The sequence below is a fragment of the Balaenoptera musculus genome, chromosome 11, assembly GCF_009873245.2.
Source record: "Balaenoptera musculus isolate JJ_BM4_2016_0621 chromosome 11, mBalMus1.pri.v3, whole genome shotgun sequence".
In the NCBI taxonomy this organism is placed as follows: Eukaryota; Metazoa; Chordata; class Mammalia; order Artiodactyla; family Balaenopteridae; genus Balaenoptera; species Balaenoptera musculus.
In genome coordinates, this window is record NC_045795.1 from 9,850,962 (window position 1) to 9,871,692 (window position 20,731).

The window sequence follows — 20,731 nt, forward strand, 5'->3', positions numbered from 1 at the left end:
GGACCAAGGACAGAGGATACAGCTTTTCACTTCCCTGACATGTCATGGGGACATAGTAAAGGCAAAGAGAGTTTGAAATGAGTGCTTTTTACTGATTTAGGACTGGCATTTTACTCTCAAACTTTCTGAATCCTATTTTTGTCTGTCTCTTGTAAATAGCAGGCCTCCTGTTTTAGGTAAACTTCTGTTTGTTCTTCCTGGTTTATTCATTTTTTTTATGAAGGAAGATATTCAGGCACTTCCATCCTCTGGGGAGAAAGCAGGACAGAACAAAGTTGACATCCTCACAAACTTACCTTTCAGTGGAGGAGACACAGATGATACACCAATGAATATATTATATGCTGTGTATATACATCTATACACTGAAGAAAATATAAAGCAGGGGCGTGGGCATCACCTATGATGGTGATACCTTTCTGTCCTCGAGGAACTACGCCGTTAATGTGGCCACAATAAACCCATTGCATCCCTTCTTCTTCTTGTTGATGACACACCATTATGCAAGACTAGATTATCCAGCTTGGTGATTATTCTCCCTCAGTCTCTCTTGTATCCTGTTCTCTCTGCAGCCTACTCGCCCCCAGCCATGGGCTACTCACACAAACACGGTCGTGCCACCCAAGTCAGGAGTTCAAACCTGTCCCAGTGTCCCATCATAGCCTCCAACCTTGGGGCTCTTCCCAGCAAAATTCATAGCAAAAAAAGGAGTTGAGTTCTGTGAACATCTGTTGTCCTTGCTTTTTGTTTTACGATAATTATTATATTCCATGTTTTTTAAAAATTTTTGGTGCCAATTGCTTTTCATAGTCAGCATGTCCATGTACAAGAAAATAGCGGCCTCGAGGGTTCTTTGGGAGAAAGCAGTGTGGTTAATGGAAAGGGCACAGGCCCTGGAGGGAGAAAACCCATGTCCACATCCCTGTTGTTACCACAACTGAGTGATCACTTATTTCCTCAGAAATGTAATGTCCTCAGCCATAAAATCAGGATAACAACAATACCCTTCCTAACTTTGCAAGTTTTTGTGAAGATTAAATGAGATAATGAACATTTACGAAGTACTTTGATAGGACCCATAAAGGATCCTATGTGTTAACTATCGTTGCTGTTTTGAAAGATGGCCTGCTCCTTTGTCCTGATTTGTGGAGCCCCCTGGTGTATTTAATTACTAGAATGGAAATATTCCAACAGGGTGCAACTGGCCAACATCTTGTGAATGTTATGGAACGCTCTCAGGTTTTTGCATGTTCATCCGTATTTCATTTCTCAAGAAAATTACATCATTTGGAGCGACCCAGATGGGGAACAGAATCTCATCTTTCCCCCCACCACTGCCGGACAATAATTTAGGACCTTTGGTGTTAATTTAAATTTATCGTAGAATGTCATACAAGAAGAAACCTTCTAGATCTTATCCAGCCCAACTACCTCACCTTACAAAGCAGCCTAACTCTGGACAGTCTTAACTGAAGTGGCCTGAGAGCGTAGAGTTAGGAAATGTGCTGACATTAAGCTGTCTCTGTTACGTTCTGTACTCACACCGTCCTGGGATGGAAGGCACACGGGTACCCTGGCATTCTTCCTTGCACAGATCTCTGTGCCTTATCTCTTTGGATTTTCTTCTTAAGAAGAACTCTAGATCACTATTTCCACAGCTTTAATTCTCCTTTCATAGGATATTTTCCCTACACAGCAAGACTATCTAAGGGTCAGGGATAATTATTTTAGTGAACTAAAAGATGGTAAGTATATTATGGCCTACTCTGATTCCTAGAGACTTCAAATATTCAATTGACTTTTCCATCAGTTCCCAAAATGTGCACAAAAACAGGGCTGAGATACGAAGAGAATTAATAATCAGGCTCCGTCTTTGAAAGGCTTACAGTCCATGGGGTCAGGGGGGTAAATGCTTAGATGTGTGATTGTAACGTAACGCGACAGATGCTGTAACGGAGGTGGGCGTGGAAGCTGTGGAAGCACAGAGAAGGGACTGTTTTCCACTGAAAAATCAGAAAAGGCTGCTCAAAAGAAATGGCATCGGAGCTCTCGTTGAGGGTGGGTGGACTGCTCCAATCAAACTCTGAGGGGCTATTTCTGAGGTGGGGGGATGGCAGGAAAGCTCACAACGTGCTTGGGAAGTGACAGGTGGCCTGGTGGCTGGAACACCGGGTGCACGGTAAAGAATGGTAACAGATCAGATGGGGAGGAATTATGGGGCCAGATGGCGAGGTGCTCCCTAGTCCATTCCGAAGAGGGTGAGGTTTATCCAGTTGACGATGAGACCCTTCAAAGGTCTTTTAATTGGAATTGTATGACCAGAACTGTTTGACAGCAGTAGAGAGACGACTGGGTGGTGGTGAGGAGGAGAGAAGGTTCTGGAAAAAGAGTAAGTTTTGAAGCCATTTCAGGGCTCTGCTTCTGTCCAGATGACACCAGTACGAGCTCAGGCTCTACAGCCCCTACTGCCCGAGTTCAGTAATGCCTGCCCTCCTCTCGCTGTCACCGTGGCTGCGTGCCTCATTTTTCCTCTCTAAAGTGGAGGGTAGCAGTAGTACCTGTCTAATAGGGTGGTGGTCGTTAGGCTTAAATGAATCCCTCCCTGGCACTATGTGAGCATTTAAAGTGTTAGCTCTTTTCACCATTATGTGCAGTGATCCAGGAAGAGTTAGGGAGGCGCCGCCTAGGAGGTCAGGAGGAGGGGCTCCACGTTTCCCTGTGGCTTTAATTCCTGCTCCCCCACCTGCAAGAAGAACAGTGACCACAGCCCCCATGCGATGAGATCCGTTTGAATTCCAAGCCAACTCAGTGCTTAATCTCCGAAGAGTTTTTTTTTTTTTTTTTAGGTCTTTATTGAATTTGTTACAATATTGCTTCTGTTTTATGTTTTGGTTTCTTGGCGGGGAGGCATGTGGGATCTTAGCTCCCTGACCAGGGATTGAAACCCACACCCCATGCATTGGAAGGCAAAGTCTTAACCACTGGACCGCCAGGGAAGTCCGTCCGAAGAGTTTTGACGTGAATGGTCTAGAATAGATCTGATTATGTGAGTCAGCTTTTCCTCGGGGACTTGGACAGGTACTCTGGAAGATGCGGTGACTCTTTCGGGCCACCAGAGTGTCATTTTGTACATCACTAATCTGGGCCACATAATGAGAAAAGCTGCTTCCCTCGAGTTGGTTTGGAGCTCTTGCATTAATGGGGTAGCTGCTCAGGGACTAGAGCAGCGGCACAGATGACATGCTCAGCGGAACTGTCATGGTGTCAGGTCGTCGGTACCACCCCCAGAGCACCAACCTGAGACACAGCAGGTCAGGAACTTAGGAGATGAGATCTGGGCAGTTCATCCTTCAGCAAATACTGCAAATTCCTGAGAGTTAATACCCAAGTTGCATGAGAAGAGACGCAGGTGGTACAACTCTGAAGATGCAGCAGGTGGCAAAGCTGTCATGCATACTCCAGGCCAGTGGTTCCCAAATGGGCAGTTTTGCCCCCCAGAGGACATTGGGCAATATCTGGTGATATTTTGGGTTGTCACCACTGGAGGAGATGCCACTAGCATCTAGTGAGCAGAGACCAGGTTTGCTGCCGAACATCCTATAATGCACAAGACAAGCCCCTACAAAGCCTACAAAGAAGGGTCCAGTCCAAAATGTCAACCACGCCAAGGCTGAGAGACTCTGGCCTAGGCCAGCATTTAACCAGAATGTGATATATACGTCATTGGTGGTACCCAAAGTGAGTTTAAGACGAGCTTTTTTAAAGTTTTAATGGACACGTACTTATTTTAACGTAAGTTGTAAACACATACTTAACATAAAACCAGTGATTACAAAGATATTATTGCTTAAGATGAGGCTAAATTAGTATTTGAGTTTTTTTAAGTGTTGACTTAAAAATACGAAGTAAATAATAGGGTAAGTGGACATCAAATATGGCTCACACAAAAAAGCTAAGGAGTGTGGGATGATGCAGGTTAGAAGCCATTGGTTTGGACGAGGAGTCAGAAAACTTCTTCTGTAAAAAAACTGGGTAGTGAATATTTGAGGCTCTGCTGCAACTTCTCAACAGTGCCATTTTGGTACAAAAGTCACCATGACAATAGGTAAACAGCTGAGTTCTTTTCCCATCCTGATCTTTCTAAACCCAGTGTCTAAGATGCATCCTTTAAACTCAGTGCCCCAGGTATGGCCTGACTGTGGCAGGAGAGGACACTATAACTTACCCTGGTTAGTAAGATTTTAAATATTTATAAAGTCATGATATCCGTTTTGTACACATGTTGTGGACAAAGTGTGATGTGTTCTCCACCTTGCATGTGTAGAGTTAGTGGGGTTTGGGTTTAACCAAAGTACACAGTCTTACAAGTATCACAATTCAATTTTTGGATACAGCATATTGAAACAGAGTGGGTTCAAATTCCAGCTCCTTCGTTTACTACCTATGCCCTCATGGGCCTATTAATTACCCTCTCACAGCCTCCATTTCCTGCTTAATAAAATGAGGATAATGACACCTCTCCTGTAGGGTTGTTATAACAATGTAATGAGATGTGGAAGTCTCCAGAACAGTGGGCAACACATTCAGTAAATGTTTACTTTTTTCCTTTTCTACCTTAGTTCTTCCACATATTTGATTCTGTTATTAAGCCATTAATAAAAGTGCCAGTCAAGTCAGGGGCACCTATAGCTCTGCAATACACTGAAAATACTCCCTGAAAATTAAAGAATGATCTCTTCATTAATACCCTTTGAGTATGACTTGTCAACCACTTAAAATGCACCTAGATGTCAGTGATTCCAGCCCATCTTTCTTTCAGCAAAAACAATAAACAATAACTGAGTGTCCACTTAGTGTCAGCCATGGTGTCAGGCACCTGCTACAGACATGAAGAAGACATGGTCCCTGCCCTTGGAGGCATCTACTGCTTGGTTGGGGAGAGGAAGCTAATAAGCGAACGGAAGTTCCCAATTTTCACAATTGTGGAATCTCCTGAGAACCTAGGCAAAGTGTTGCCCAAGACAAGTATTGAAAGATAAATAGAAATTAACCAGGTGAAGGTGAGATGAGAGCACATCCCAGGTCAAAAGTGTGCAGTGCATTGTTGCATGCGAACGAAGGGTGAGTTGTATGGGGACAGAGGTGCGGAGGGGTTGCAAGGCTGGGTGAATAATACAGGTCAGATTATGCAAGGCATTGCATGTCAGGCTGTGTCTGAATTACTGCTTCCAGGCTAACGGTTCTCCCTCTTCTCTAGCAGTGACACCTTTTATTCAGAGCAGGTCTTGTAAGTGACAACTAACTCCATTCTAGAAAACCAGCGTTACTAAGACTGTTGGACTGGTGTCCCCCTTCCTGCCCATCACCACCAGCGTTGGAGGCCAGATGTAAGACGCGGCTACATTTCAGTTGAGTTAGTTCTTTGCTGTGAATAATATAGCTCGTAATGTGGAGTTTTTTGAATTTTCCATGTGTTATCACTCTTGAAGCACTGGTTTTGTAGCCGAGGCAGGCATTCAGGGTTCTAACAGACGAGATGGCTACATCTGAGTTTCCGAAAGTTGCTTTGACGACAGTCTGGAGGATAGACTGAAACGGAGAATGTTTGGAAACCACTTGAAGGGCCCTTTCTATAAATAACAAGTGAGGAGCTCCCTTGAGGCCATGCCAGTGGGACACACGTGCACCAGACCTACTAAAAAGATACCATTTACCCAATTTCGCCCAAGGAAACTGAGGCTCAGAAAAGTTAATAATCTGTCCAGTGTCATGAGAGAGTAAGTGACGGAACTTGGACTTGGATCTGTGTCTTGACTCCTCATACCGAGGCCCCGTCAGAACCTTTCCGGCCTCCTTCCCAGCTAACTCTTCTATCCCCTTGTGTCTTTGCTTGCTATCCTATGGTCCTCCCGAGCTGCCAGATGTGTGGAATCATCTGGTATTTGTCTTCCTCCTTCTCAGCATTTTCCTAACACAGAGTTGGCATATATTTATCGATAGAATATTTGTTAAGACCCTTTTGGTGGATTCACCCAGCTTGCTGGAAAACACCTTCTTCGTCCTTATGGGAAACTGGACATTCTGCCACGTGCTAGACTGGCCGGATCGGCCAGGCGAGGTCTCCAGCTGTCGCTGTGATGCCCCACCCAGGCAGTCGCTGGTCATCATGACTGGTCCCTATTTTCCAAGGCTGGCAGTCTTATATGTAGGACCTGCCCCAGGGGCTGAGGGACCTGCCTTATAAGCCCCTTCTTCTCAGGGTTTCACACTTCCTGTAGATCATTTCTTTTAATACATTTATTTATTTTTATTTATTTATTTTTGGTTGTGTTGGGTCTTCGTTGCTGCGCGCGGGCTTTCTCTAGTTGCAGCGAGTGAGGGCCACTCTTCATTGCAGCGCGCGGGCTTCTCATTGAGGTGGCTTCTCTTGTTGCGGAGCACAGGCTCTAGGCACGCGGGCTTCAGTAGTTGTAGCACATGGGCTTCAGTAGTTGTGGCTTGTGGGCTCTAGAGCGCAGGCTCAGTAGTTGTGGCGCACGGGCTTCATTGCTCCGCGGCATGTGGAATCCTCCCGGACCAGGGCTTGAACCGTGGCTCCTACATTGGCAGGCGGATTCTTAACCACTGTGCCACCAGGGAAGCCCCTCCCGGTAGATCTTTGAGAGAGGAGAAATCGCAGTCTCCTCTTTATCATAGACTACTTGGGAAGCTGAGTGTCTTATCTTTCTTTGCATAGTATTTCTCCTTTCTCTGTCCTCTTGAGGCAGTTTGGAGCCGTCCACCTTAAGGAACTCTTGTGCTTTCTAGTTTCCTACTTTTATTTCCTCAAAAGATTTTTCCCACCAGACATGAATAGCTATTGGCTTCTTTTCATTCTTGCTCTTGTCATATCCCCAGCTCTCTGCCTTCACTGTAGCCAATAATTAAACTAGAAATGGGGGGGAGGGGAGAAAGCAGGGGTGGGGCAAAACAGGAGCCATGGAATTACAGTTTTGCTTCTTCCACCCCAACTTCCCTTAATACCCAGTGTAGAAATGCAAGCACGGTCGGAGCACGGTGTCCCTGTCTGATGGAAGGGGCACCTCGTGCGGTGGGTCACTGACTCCTTAGTGTGGTCGGTCCCCTTTCAGTCAGCTATTGCATTTGTCACGCGAGACCATCCATTCTGTACTCCGCCTGCTTGTTCTCACTGCCATTCATATTAAATCAGGTGGGAAATGGGCCCCCTAACCTGCTAATGTCTAACTAAGATGCTGCATTTTTATAAATATGTGATTTAATCTTATTCAGTGGTTGAAGTTTTTTTTTTTAAGTTGATTTAGTTCATTTCCTTGAACATCATATCTCATGATGTGTTAACTAGATTTGCCATTTGTGTCACTGAAGAGTTATGAGAAAAATACAAAGAGAAAAACAGCCCTTTGGAAACAATGGAAGGAAGAAAGTGAATTGAATTTAAATTAGACATAGCAATCATTTAAAGTGTAATGAGGGGCTTCCCTGGTGGCGCAGTGGTTAAGAATCTGCCTGCCAGTGCTGGGGACGCGGGTTCGAGCCCTCGTCTGGGAAGATCCCACATGCCACGGAGCAACTAAGCCCGTGAGCCACAACTACTGAGCCTGCGCTCTAGAGCCCGTGCTCCGCAACAAGAGAAGCCACCGCAGTGAGAAGCCCGCGCACCGCAACGAAGAGTAGCCCCCGCTCACCGCAACTAGAGAAAGCCCACGTGCACAGCAACAAAGCCCCAAACGCAGCCAAAAATAAATAAATAAATAAATAATTTTTAAAAAAGAGATAAAAAGCTGAGATTTAGAAATTAGACACATTTAAAAAAAAAATAAAGTGTAAGGAAAGTTTTAAAGGAGACCTAGCATGCATTCATGTGTCCTTAAGAGTTTTCTTTTGGATAAGATGTTCTAACGTAAAATTATTGCTAGATAGCATAGCCTCACACTGTTTCTTAACACATCAAACACTGTTGGATGGTAAAATGCATTCAGTTTCCTATGTTTAGAAATTCCTTAAATGAAAGATATAAATTCCACTTCAAGTTAATCTGAAAAAGAATTATAAAATTTAACTATGTGTTTCTGGCTCCATTATTCTTGCTGGACTGTCATTCAGAGCCACTCATAAAAAGGATTCTAAATTGCTGTAGGCACCTTGGATAGACTCTAATAAGAAAATAACTAATTTTCTCTATTTTCGATAATACACATTTCCTGATTTTCTTACAATGAACCTCATGTGGCTTTTATTAAGAAGCAAATCATTTTTAATTAAAAAATATTTTTTATCTGAGTTGGCTCAACTAAAGGGGTAAAACGAAAAATATGATCATCATTGCTGCTGGGAACATTGACCTGCTGAAAAACCAGACTGGCGTTACCTGTGTCTGCTGAGGGTCTGACATGGTCCTTGGGAGAGAGCTTGGTCTGAGTCGCCCTTGCCCATGTCCACCCTGACGTCATGCGTGGGTCTCCAGCCTGGTGGTCCCACCTCTTCTGTTTCTCTGCATCTCCATCCGTGACATTTCAAACAATCCACCCCACCAGTCATGCTGTTACAAGCTTTGAAAGCTGGAACTTCATGTATTGTCTCTTTCTTTCCTGGGTCTCTCACTTCACCATCAAATTAACCCTTTTACTCCTTTAAGATATGTGGGTTGCAAATGAACCTTCCTTTGACCATTGGGGTTGTTGCTCTTAACCAGAAATAAAAAGAGTTAAATTTAGTTTTAAAATTTTTTATTTTTTAAATTGCGGTAAATACACAGGACATGAAATTCACCATCTTCCCCATTCTAAAGTGTACAGTTCAGTGGCATTCACGTACATTCGCATTACTGTGCTACCGTCACCACCATCCATCCGCAGGGCAGTAGAATTCTCATTCCCTATTCCGTGCTGCTACCACCATCAGGTAACTCAGCTGCCCCAAAACAGTTAGCTGTTAGGTGAGAAATGAGACTTGAATTGCCCAGTAGACCTTTTGTCTCTTAGGACGGGACAGCTAAGTTTTTAAAAGGTTCCGATGCATTTCATATGACACGTTAGCCAGAATAAATGTGCTCTTTTCTCCTTCTGTTTAAACAGCTCTGAGCCGCGGGTGCCCTGCTCTACTTCTTACCACAGCTCTGGTTTGCACTCGGGTGACAGTGTCACAAAAGCAGGACCTCTGGGCCTTCCGGAAATAAGACAAGTGCCAACTGTTGTGATTGAATGTGATGACGATAAAGAAAATGTGCCTCGTGAAGCAGACTATGAAGACTCTTCTTGCCTGTACGCGAGAGAAGAGGAGGAGGAGGAGGAAGAGGATGAAGATGACGACACCTCGTTGTATACCAGTGGGTGCATCCAAACTCTTCGCTCAGGGTGGGAGGGGCGTGGCTGGTGGGAAGAGCTGCCCACCTCTGTGGGTTCTAATCTGAGGTCCGCGGTTACTGTTTCTTCATTAGTAAGATGAAAGGGCAACTGTCCTCTGAATGGCCTCAGAGCTCTAAAAATTACAACATCTGCTACCATCTCTTGCCTCTTTAGGTGTCTCTTTTTTTCTTTGATGGCTTCCCTTGGGATGCAACACACCATCAATTAAAAAAAAATAAAAGCGAGGAGGGGAGGCACCTTAAAATTCAATTCCAATCTACAAATGATATAAAAATACTAACCATTGTATATGGAACAAATTCATATTTAAGCATACCTCAACCACTGAATTTAAATTTCAATGATCAACTTTTTAATGCGTGAACTTATATCATAGCAACCTTTTACCGACTGTGTGCCTGACAATATGCTAAGGTTTTATTCTCATCGACATCTTACAACACTCAGGGGCATAAACTACTGCCCCATTTTACAGGTAAGGGGAGAAAATGGAGAGGTAAGGGACTTGCCCAGAGACTCACGTCTACTAAGTGGCAGTGCTGAGAGTTGAAGCTGCCTGTGTCTCAGTCCAAAACCCACGTTCTAAAAGCGGTGGCAAAAGAAGGAAGATTAAGTACTTACTATGTAAGATCCGAAGGAATCCCCCAAACTTGCTACTTCCCAGTCTCCTCCTCTTGCTTCACACTCACCAGGCTTCAGATAGCTCGCTAAACTTGAGTGATGGAAATAGTCCTGGTGTTGAGGGGAGAACCCTGGAGGGGCAGCCGAAGGCCCACATGGTCCATGAGGGAAGGAGCTGTTGCCCAGCCTCTGTGCACCATTTCCTGCCCGGAGAATGGAACACTTTATACCAGGGTTTCTCAGCCTTGGCACAAGTGACATCTTGGGCCAGAGAGTACTTTGTCATGGCGGCTGCCCTGTGCATTGTAGGATGCTGGGTAGCATTCCTGGCCCCTGCCCGCTGGGTGCCGGGAGCACCCTCCCCAGCAAACTCCAGTTTGACAACCAAAAATGTCTCTAGACTTTGCCACGTGTCCCTGGTGGGGGCAGAAATCACTCCTGATTGAGAATCATGGATTTATTCCAGCTGTGAGGAAGCCCTGCTCTAGGTGCTCAGAACCTCTTATGCTAAAGAGAAAAGCAGACCCAGAATATCGCCTGTTTCGATGAGCTTGCTGCCTCTCCCACCCCACACGGACCCCACTTTGCCCAACTTTACTTGCCTCCGTACCCTCCGGCCCCACTGTAGCTGATCCCTTTTGTCTCCTGTGATTCCCCCACCTATCCATCACCTCTGAACGTCCACACACGCAGATGCCCACCGGCCTGCTGCCCGTTGGCCTCACTTATCCTGCACGTACCGGCCGCTCCTCCTCCGTCCCTCCTCCGCCCTTTGCATTCTATTTTACGCTCTGCAGTCTGTCCCGCCCTCCTTTGTGATGTTGCCCACATGGCGTGGGGGGGGCGGGGAGTTCCTGGGGAGCAGAGATCCAATCACAGGCTCTCCATGTGCCCCGCACATGCCCAGCATACCGCGAGGCAGAAAGGACATGCTGATTGCAGGAACTGTATGAAAGTCACATACTGTAACTTTCCTCCTTTGACCGAGGTCTTGACCACGCTCAAGTGTTGGGCTCTTGTATCTGTCCCCCCGCCTCCCACCTTGTGGTCCACGGCTGTCCCTGGGGGGAGCCCGAGCAGGTTGGTGGCAGCCTTATTACCTCATGTCTCCCTTCCTGCAGGCTCCCTGGCCATGAAGGTGTGCAGGAAGGACTCCTTAGCCATCAAACTCAGCAACAGGCCCTCCAAGCGAGAGCTGGAAGAAAAGAACATCCTTCCGAGGCAGACGGATGAGGAGCGGTTGGAGCTGAGACAGCAGATCGGCACCAAGCTCACCAGGTAGGACAGCGCAGCCACAGGCTCCATGGATTTCCGTGGAAGAATTCAGCCTCCATCCTCAAATCTGTTTTGAGTGTCTCTGAAGAGCTCCCTGCAGAAAAAGTCCATGGAAAGCATTCCATTTCTTCTGCAGGTTGCTTTTATGGTCCCCTCTTTTTCACTCATCAAAATCTTAGAAATTTCACTTGACTAAAGTTTCAAGCTGAGAGGAAGATTTCCAGGGAGAATAACCACCTGTAGAACAATCCCCATCATCCAGTAGAATTGAGGACCTATACACCTAGGCACTGTGGTTTGCTTAAGCACAAAGCAATCGAATAAATGGACTTTTCTGCTAGACTGTGCAACTAGAAGACATCAGTGGTGGGTAAAGATGCCTCCTTACTGAGCTGGGACTCTTCTTGAGTGATTGCCCCTATGAGTGGGTATTACAGACACAGGCAAAGCAGTATGTCATATTAATATGTTAAACACTTATGTGTGTATTTATAACCTAGTGCATCTTTATACGGTGTTAGCTAACATCTGTGACACACTTATTAGCCAGGCATTCTTCTAAACGTTTTATGTGTGTTCATTCATTTAATCTTTGAGCTTCCCTATGAAATGGACATTTCTATGCCCATTTCACAGATGAGAACACCAGAGAGAACTTTAGTTACCTGCGTAATGTCAGACAGAATGGCTGTGGAGAGCTCCCTCTTGACCATATATGATGCTGCCTCTGTAATAATAGTCACCAGGTGAGCCCTCACTTTGGCCCAGGTACCATGCTCATTGTTTGGATGCAGTGTGTAGAGGTCTCCCGGGGTTTCCTCCTGACTTTCCCACTTACTGCCCCTTAGCCTCATGTAAGTCACTTATTCTCTTCCCCTGTGTTTTCTGCCTTTATAAGATGGGGAGTCGTAAGAATTAAACAATATAAGGAAAGCACTTAAAACAGTCTCTCTAACTTCCTCTAGGGAGCCTGTCCCATGGTGGGAGAGCCTGACTGTTAAACACTCTTCCTTCTGTTGAAGTGAAATCTCTGTCCATGCATCTCCCACCCATTGGTCATATTCTTTTCTTTCTGCAGCTACCTCACCCCTCTTAACACGCATGCTTTCGGGTACTTGGAGGCAACGATACTGGCTCCCCAAGTCTCCTTTCCTACACTGCATATAGCCACATCCTCTCTCTGGGGTTCAGTGGGTTGGGTGGATATAGTTCTAGGCTGCTTCCTGAACCAGCTTGTTCAATTTTACACCTGATACAAATAGGGCTGTCCATTGGGGAACTAGAAATAAGAGAAGGAGGAGATCCTTGACCCCAGCCCCTCTTCCCAAAAGTTCATTTCCATTATCCTTTGACTAGGACAAAGGAGCATGGGTATCCTTTATTCTAGTTCTTTCCCTCACTTCCATTTTCCCAGCTTTGTGACAGTATAAGCAGAGCCCCAGGATTGTGGGGAAAACTGAAAACTTCTCTGCACATGCATGTGAGATGCCAGCACATCTAGCTGCCCAAGGTGGCATCTTCTGTGGAGAGAGAGACAAAGGTGGGAGACATGGAAAGCAGATGTGTGCAGCTGGCCACTCTGCTTGTCCACCACAGAGCGTCATCCACCGGGAGGGAACTGACAAATTGAGAAAGGCCATTGTCCCAGAACACGCTCCTAAAAAGACACAGCCCAGCTTCTCACGCCTGAATCCATACCCGCATCCCACCCATGAGCACGTGGCTATGGCAGTGACACAACCCAGAGGTGGGAAGAGACATAGGCCACCCACGCACCGCAAGAAGTTCTCTGCATTTGAAGATTTATCCTTGGAAATCATCCCTTTCCCAACCTTTCCTCTTCTGACAGCACTTAAATACTGCTCAGGATTCATAAAATCCACTGAGCGTTCACCATAGTGATGTCTATTCCCAACCCTCATTCACCCTGGTCAGTAGAAGAAGACACACTGACCAGAGAGAGAAAGATGGAGGTAGAGAGGACAGCATTGGGAATATTCCAGATGTTGAGCTCTGAGTCCATTTCATCTTCGTTCACTCTTTCAACTAGGGAGTTTATTTCCTTCTGGTGTAACCCTTGGCATCTCAGCCAGATTACAGGAACTGGGCCTAAAGGAAAGGACATCAGGAGTGCTGAGCAGGTCAGCAAAGTTGTACAGAGTTCAGCAAGTCTGGAGGGGCGGCCTAATCCACATCTCAAGGTCTTCTTTAGAAAGGAATTTTAAGGACTATTCTCTTTTGAATGAGAACCCAGCTTGGTGCTTCCAGCCACTCATTTATCCTGAAGCCAGGGCAGAATGAAGGAGAAATCTGAGAACCAGAAGGTAGAGAGAGAACTAATCTGAGGCCCAGAGCCTTGGCTTCCAGCTCTGGTTCTGAGGGTTTCCTAAGCAGATGTTTGCTCACTCTGGGTCTACATTTCCTAATCTGGGGATTAGATCACCTGATCACTTTGTGCAAACTGTGAACTTCATTATCATCAAAAGTAACTAAAAGTATGTAGGAATCTGTTGTAGAGTTTGCATTTCTTTTTTTTTTTTTTTTTTTAAAGTATTTGTTTATTTATTTATTTATGGCTGTGTTGGGTCTTCGTTTCTGTGCGAGGGCTTTCTCTAGTTGTGGCAAGCGGGGGCCACTCTTCATCGCGGTGCGCGGGCCTCTCACTATCGCGGCCTCTCTTATTGCGGAGCACAGGCTCCAGACGCGCAGGCTCAGTAATTGTGGCTCACGGGCCCAGCTGCTCTGCGGCATGTGGGATCTTCCCAGACCAGGGCTCGAACCCGTGTCCCCTGCATTAGCAGGCAGCTTCTCAACCACTGCGCCACCAGGGAAGCCCGAGTTTGCATTTCTGAAGCTACAAGGCTACGGCTTTCTTTGGCTATTTGAGGTAGTAAGATGTACTGGAAATCTCAAGCTCTTTGAAAAGCCTACGGCCAAGTCTGGGGTCCTCATGGAGTGAGCAAGATAGAAAACATAATTTTAGTCTGACAGTTTTAATAGCATAAAAGAATAATGTAGCACTCCAAGAATAATCCCAAATTGGGGGAAGGGAGCAGAAACATCAAGTAAAATGATATCAAGTATTAAGGGAGAGTTTCTGCCTAAGAATGCAAAAATATTGTTCTTCCAAAAATGTTTTCTCATTGATGCTATTGGGCAGACTCTCCTAAACCTCGGTCATCACGTCATCTGGATGCTTTGATAGTAAATAACTGTTTCAACCAACCGCCATTTGAGAAGTGAGGGCTGCCCTTGAGACATGAACGTTGTCAGCTGGGTGTGCATTTCTCTGCTCCTTATGTATACAGACTCAGGCCGGTTGCAGAGAACCAAGGGGTCAACATGTCCATCCGCTGGGGTGTCCGAGGGATGAAATAGTAGAACTTCGACTTAAATTTATTTTATGTCATTCTTTTTAAATCGATTGTGCCTGTGTTATAATATACATATATATCAATGCAGTAGTATCAATACTTGTATATAACTTATAAATAAAGAAATGGCATGTGTGGGGATACATGCTTAAAAAATTAAATTGACGGAGTTCTCAAGAAGCTTCGAGCCCACAGGTCTGAGGGTCCCTTCTCAGGGCTGCGTGAGCACGTCCTTTCCTCTCCAAGGACCTCTAGTCAGTGGAAATGTAGAGACCTCAGGGCCATCCCTCACCCCTCCAAAGTCCCCAAATGCAAGACGCTGCTGCTTTCTCTCTGAGTCTCTTCTCTGGGCCCTTCAACCTGAACCCTAGGAGGTGGTCAGCCTGTGTGATCTTAGCTATCCAATCCACTTTCAGCTCCCTTCATTTACCAAGCTTTTTACTCCCCTAAGATTAATATTCAACCCACATGACTCCATGTTATTTATTTGAAATACATCTTACTACCCCCTCCTCCCCCCCCAAAAAAATAATTATTTAAAAAATTAGACATGGAGCCATACTTCTCAGTGTTCATAGTGACCTCTTGATCAGCCAAGGGACAGCTGATATGGCCCTAAGCCACTTTCCAGCTTGGGGCATTGATTGGTTGAAGAAATGACCCCCCCAACTAAAGGATGGCACTCAAGACCATTGGGAATGGGGTTTTGAGGGACTACATAGAAGTCTGATGCCTAAAGGAGTTGTTCTTTTGCTTCTGAAACATCCTTTAGAAAGTGAATCATCCTGTAAGTCACTAAGACTACTTACTTTTTTAAAAAGGAGCTAAGACCCTGAAACGTGATCTGTTCTTGGTTACTCAACAGCCAGTGCGCTTAAGCCTCTTCTCCAACTGAGGTCCCCTCCCTCAGTCCCCTCCAATACCTTCTGTAAGGTTTGGATCAGACAGGGGGAGAGAAAGCCTGGGAAGGACAATAAAATGGGAGGTGCCTTGCAGTATACGTAGGAGTATATAATCTAAATTAAGCTCAGGAATAAATAAGGATTCGGGCAATCTGCCTCCATGACATACTTGTTCCCCTAAAATATCTCCTCACCCTTAAAATATCCATGTCCCACTCAGGGGTGAACTGTCATCATCTTTTTTTTTTTTTTCTTTTTTTAAAGTTTATTTCTATTATTTTATTTTTTATACAGCAGGTTGTCATCGCCTTTTTTGCAATCATGGTTGACCACGATGTTTTCAGCGTCCCTCTGAGCTGGAGCAAGCATAGCCCCGTCTTAAAATGGGAAGCTTCCCTACGGGGAAACTCCTTGGAAACCTTGCTGGGTTTTGGAAAGGATGTTTCTCCTTGTGATGTCCTTTTCCTAGACCAGACATAGCTGGTGATTCAGGCCACTCACCTATGATTCTTGCCAACAATCAAAGGAGATGCTGACTTAATTTCAGCTACTGGGAGTATTCGTTTTCTAGGGCTACCATAACAAAGGACCACAAACTGAGTGGCTTACACAACAAAAATTTATGGTCTCACAGTTCTGGAGCCTGGAAGTCTGAAATCTAGGTGTCGGCAGGGTTAGTTCCTTCTAAGGGCCGTGAGGGAGAATCTGTTCCAGGCCCCTCCCCTGGCTTCTGGTGTTTCACTGACAGTCTTTGGCCTTCCTGATCTCTGCCTTCAGCTTCTCCCGGCGTGTGTGTTTCTGTGTCCAAATTTCCCCTTTTTATAAGGACACCAGTCATCTTAGATTAAGGTCCAACCCTCATCCCCTTGTTTTAACTTGATGACCTCTGTAAAGACCCTATCTCCAAATAAGGTCACACTCTGAGATGCTGGGGGTTAGGACTTCGACATTTGTATTTTGGGGAGATACAATTCAACCCATACCATTTGGGGAAGCATAAAGTGGGTCTACCTAGAAAAGGAGCCACAAATTCAAATGCACACCTGGGGCCAGGCAGGTATTGAACATAAGGGAAGCGGGCAGTTCTAAGATTGTTAACAGGGAGTGCTGGAAACTGGGGTGAGATGGAAAGTCCATCCTTTATCAAAAGGGGTCACCACTCTTCAGCTTCAGTCCCCTGTAGTTTTGGAGAAATGAAAGACCAGTTTGTCAGATCTTATTAAAAAAAAAAATCTGGATTTTTTTAAAATGAAAATTCTGAATTTTTTAAACATTGGACAGACCAAACAGAATATAATTATAGATTGTTTAGCCCTGGGATCATGTCTCAGCCTGTGCCCCCTGGACATAATCTCTGACCTGGAAACTATAGGTTTTCCTATCTACAGTATAGTCCTAAATTCTATGGGCATGCACTGTACACTTTGATGACATGAGATAGAACTCTTCCGTGTGTGATAACTGTCAATGTGAGCCATGTGCATGTGTCTCTCTGTAGCAATTGGGAATTAACATCTTCTAGGATCCAAATTAATTTGAATGTGGTTATGTGGATTAATCACTAAAGCAATATACTCTATTCCTAAAAAGAACTTTTGACCCAGCTTTCAGGAATTTAGTCAATTGGTTTTCAGAGTGTTTGTGACTATGGAAAAACACATTAAGTTGAATGAAGAAATTGGTTGAAATAGCTGTCACTGCTTTCTTTTCCTTGATGCGTGTTGAGTCTGGGAATCAGAAGGATTTAAGGTTAAAGCACTAGTAATTGTTGATAGTTTGAATTTATACATACAGCATGAGATCCACACCAAGCATCATACAGCAGATCAGATGTAGGACCTGCTTTGAAAATTACCAAAATTCTCCCTCTTCTTTCCTCCTTGGTATTTACGATTGCCACCTCCTAAATAGCTGTTGTCTTTGCGGTGGCAGCGGGGTGGGGAATGAGATAGGGGAGGTGGAAAAATGATGACCTGATCATCCCCATGAAACCTCATGTGTTATTCTCTCTTATTCAGAATTTATATGCTAGAAAGAAAGAGTATTCTAAATCTGTATTTTATGTTCCTAAGTAGTTCACACTATAGGCAGAATATAAAATAATATGTACAGAGGATTATATGCTGCTTTAAATCATAATACAATGTTCAAGGGAGAGACCTGAAATCCATTTTTCATGCTTATAGCACAGGCAATAAAATGCAGTAATCCTGACTTCTGACCATAGCTTGCATACTGTTGATGGTTTGGGAAAATCAGCGTCATGAGTCTCGATACACCGGAGCCTAGTTCCAAGGTGGCAAATGGTATCTCCCCCCAAATCTAAGGGCTGATGCTAAGTGTGAGCTGGTACCTTCCCAGGCTACGTGATTTCTTCTGCTGCAAAAGCGCTTTCTGAAAAAAGGAATAACAGGGCTTCCCAGGTGGCGCAGTGGTTGAGAATCTGCCTGCCAATGCAGGGGACAGGGGTTCGAGCCCTGGTCTGGGAAGATCCCACATGCCACGGAGCAACTAGGCCCGTGAGCCACAACTACTGAGCCTGCGCGTCTGGAGCCTGTGCTCCGCAACAAGAGAGGCCGCGATAGTGAGAGGCCCGCGCAACGCGATGAAGAGTGACCCCCACTTGCCGCAACTAGAGAAAGCGCTCACACAGAAACGAAGACCCAACACAGCCATAAATAAAATAAATTAATTAATTAAAAAATATATATATTAAAAAAAAAAAAAAAGGAATAACAATCAAAGGCTCTATGAATTCAGTTCAACTTTGGCTGACTGAGGGTGCCCTGGGCGTGTGTCCCTGTGAATCACTTGAAAGAAAGAAGGGAGGAAAATAGACTCGAGTGAAGGTTTGGAGGAGCTCCCTTGTCCACCTGGCTTTTGCAGCCTTGCAGCAGCATTTGCACCCTCCTCGTCACCCCTTTGACGTTGATGAAGGATGGAGTGGGGAGGGGACCAGAGAGGAGAGAGGAGCGGCAAGAGGGCACTTGTGTCCGCTCCTCTTCATATCCGCAAAGCCTGGGTGGGAATGGCTCAGGTCAGTGGGCTTTTTCTGTGGATTCTGAACCCTCCCATAAACAAAACTGAAATTAAGTACCAGTCACCAAGCTGAACTGAGTGATCGGAACAAGCTAAATCAGGGTGAAATATGACGAGAATGGAGTTATTGAATCCTGCAGCATTTGCATAACAAACATGTGGAATCTTCGAGCAGCTCAGCTGCTTTCAGATCATTTGACATCTCCCATTAACTCACTGCGTAAAATAGAAAATCCTCTCTTAAAAGCCCTCCAGAAAGGCTGACATCTTCTGAAAGGTGCTGAGTTGAGTCGAGGCTACAGTGTGACCTGACTGATAGAAAGTGAAGGGCAACTACACATCTGTTTCTGTTTGTTTGTCTGTTTTTGCTGATTGCCATTCTTTTATTTGTTTTTTGAATTTTATTTATTTATTTTTTATACAGCAGGTTCTTATTAGTTATCTGTTTTCTACATATTAGTGTATATAGGTCAATCCCAGTCTCCCAATTCATCCCACCACCGCCCACCCACACCCTCACCCCCCACTTTCCCCGCTTGGTGTCCATACGTTTGTTCTCTACATCTGTGTCTCTATTTCTGCCCTGCAAACTGGTTCATCTGTACCATTTTTCTAGATTCCACATATATGCATTAATAATATACGATATTTGTTTTTCTCTTTCTGACTTACTTCACTCTGTATGACAGTCTCTAGGTCCATCCACTTCTCTACAAATGACCCAATTTCATTCCTTTTTATGGCTGAGTAATATTCCATTGTATATATGTACCACATCTTCTTTATCCATTCATCTGTCGATGGGCATTTAGGTTGCTTCCATGTCCTGGCTATTGTAAATAGTGCTGCAATGAACATTGAGGTGCATGTGTCTTTTTGAATTATAGTTTTCTCTGGGTATATGCCCAGTAGTGGGATTGCTGAGTCATATGGTAGTTCTATTTTTAGTTTTTTAAGGAACCTCCATACTGTTCTCCATAGTGGCTGTATCAATTTACATTCCCACCAACAGTGCAAGAGGGTTTCCTTTTCTCCACACCCTCTCCAGCATTTGTTGTTTGTAGATTTTCTGATGATGCCCGTTCTAACTGGTGTGAGGTGATACCTCATTGTAGTTTTGATTTGCATTTCTCTAATAATTAGTGATGTTGAGCAGTTTTTCATGTGCCTCTTGGCCATCTGTATGTCTTCTTTGGAGAAATGTCTATTTAGGTCTTCTGCCCATTTTTTGATAGGGTTGTTTGTTTTTTTAATATTGAGCTGCATGAGCTGTTTATATATTTTGGAGATAATCCTTTGTCCGTTGATTCATTTGCAAAGATTTTCTCCCATTCTGAGGTAGAATGATACGCTAATTAATTTGATTGTGGTCATCATTTCACACTATAGACATATGAAAACATCACATCGTACACCTTAAATATATACAATTTTCATTTGGCAAAAACAACAGTAAATAAAAGGCTTTTCACATCGGCTGAAGGAAGGAGGCAGCCAGGTGGCAGTTGCTGTGCAGAGCCATGGTTGATCTGAAGGGAGCAGATCACGTGGAAAGTTTGTGAGGGTCTGTGCTGGGGCCGACATCACTACATGCCCATGATCTGTGTCAGTGAATGGACTGCTCCTGAGGGCCAGGAGATCAAAATAATCTCCATTAGACAAAAATGAGACCCAAAATAAACATTGCTGATGTTTAAAGAAGAAACTAGCTTAAGTACAACTGGGAGATCTCAGAGAGGAACAGTGGACCTTGAGCTGAATAAGTTTGTTTTCTATGGGTTTAAGGTTAACTTTTCAGGGAAACAAGTTACGAAGGGAGACCATGGAACCTCGACAAATTGATTCTGTTGGAATTCTATTAGAATTGATGGTGCACAACACTGTATGAGGTATCATTTAGAAGGTAGCTGGAGGGAACTCCCTGGCGGTCCAGCGGTTAGGGCTCAGTGCTTCCATTGCAGGGGACACGGGTTCGATCCCTGGTTGGGGAACTCGGATCCCACAAGCCCTGCAGTGTGGCCAGAAAAAAAAAAAGGTAGCTGGATAATCATCCTTCAAAGAGGTTAGTCAAGGTTACCCATTGTTCTCTGTTTTAGCCTGGGAAAGAGATGCTGATGGCAGGTTCTGTGGGGCA

The 20,731-nt window shown here is 44.8% G+C and overlaps 1 protein-coding gene across 7 annotated transcripts in view; it reads left to right on the top strand.

Annotated features, from left to right (window-relative positions):
• PHACTR1 (phosphatase and actin regulator 1) overlaps positions 1–20,731 on the top strand; it is a 527,020-nt gene that overhangs the window by 472,744 nt on the left and 33,545 nt on the right. For all 7 annotated transcript variants that reach the window (XM_036868637.1, XM_036868638.1, XM_036868642.1 and 4 more), the window contains 2 exons: positions 9,096–9,346; positions 11,129–11,285. In XM_036868637.1, the coding sequence (XP_036724532.1) occupies positions 9,096–9,346; positions 11,129–11,285 (408 nt within the window). The remainder of the gene's footprint in view (positions 1–9,095; positions 9,347–11,128; positions 11,286–20,731) is intronic.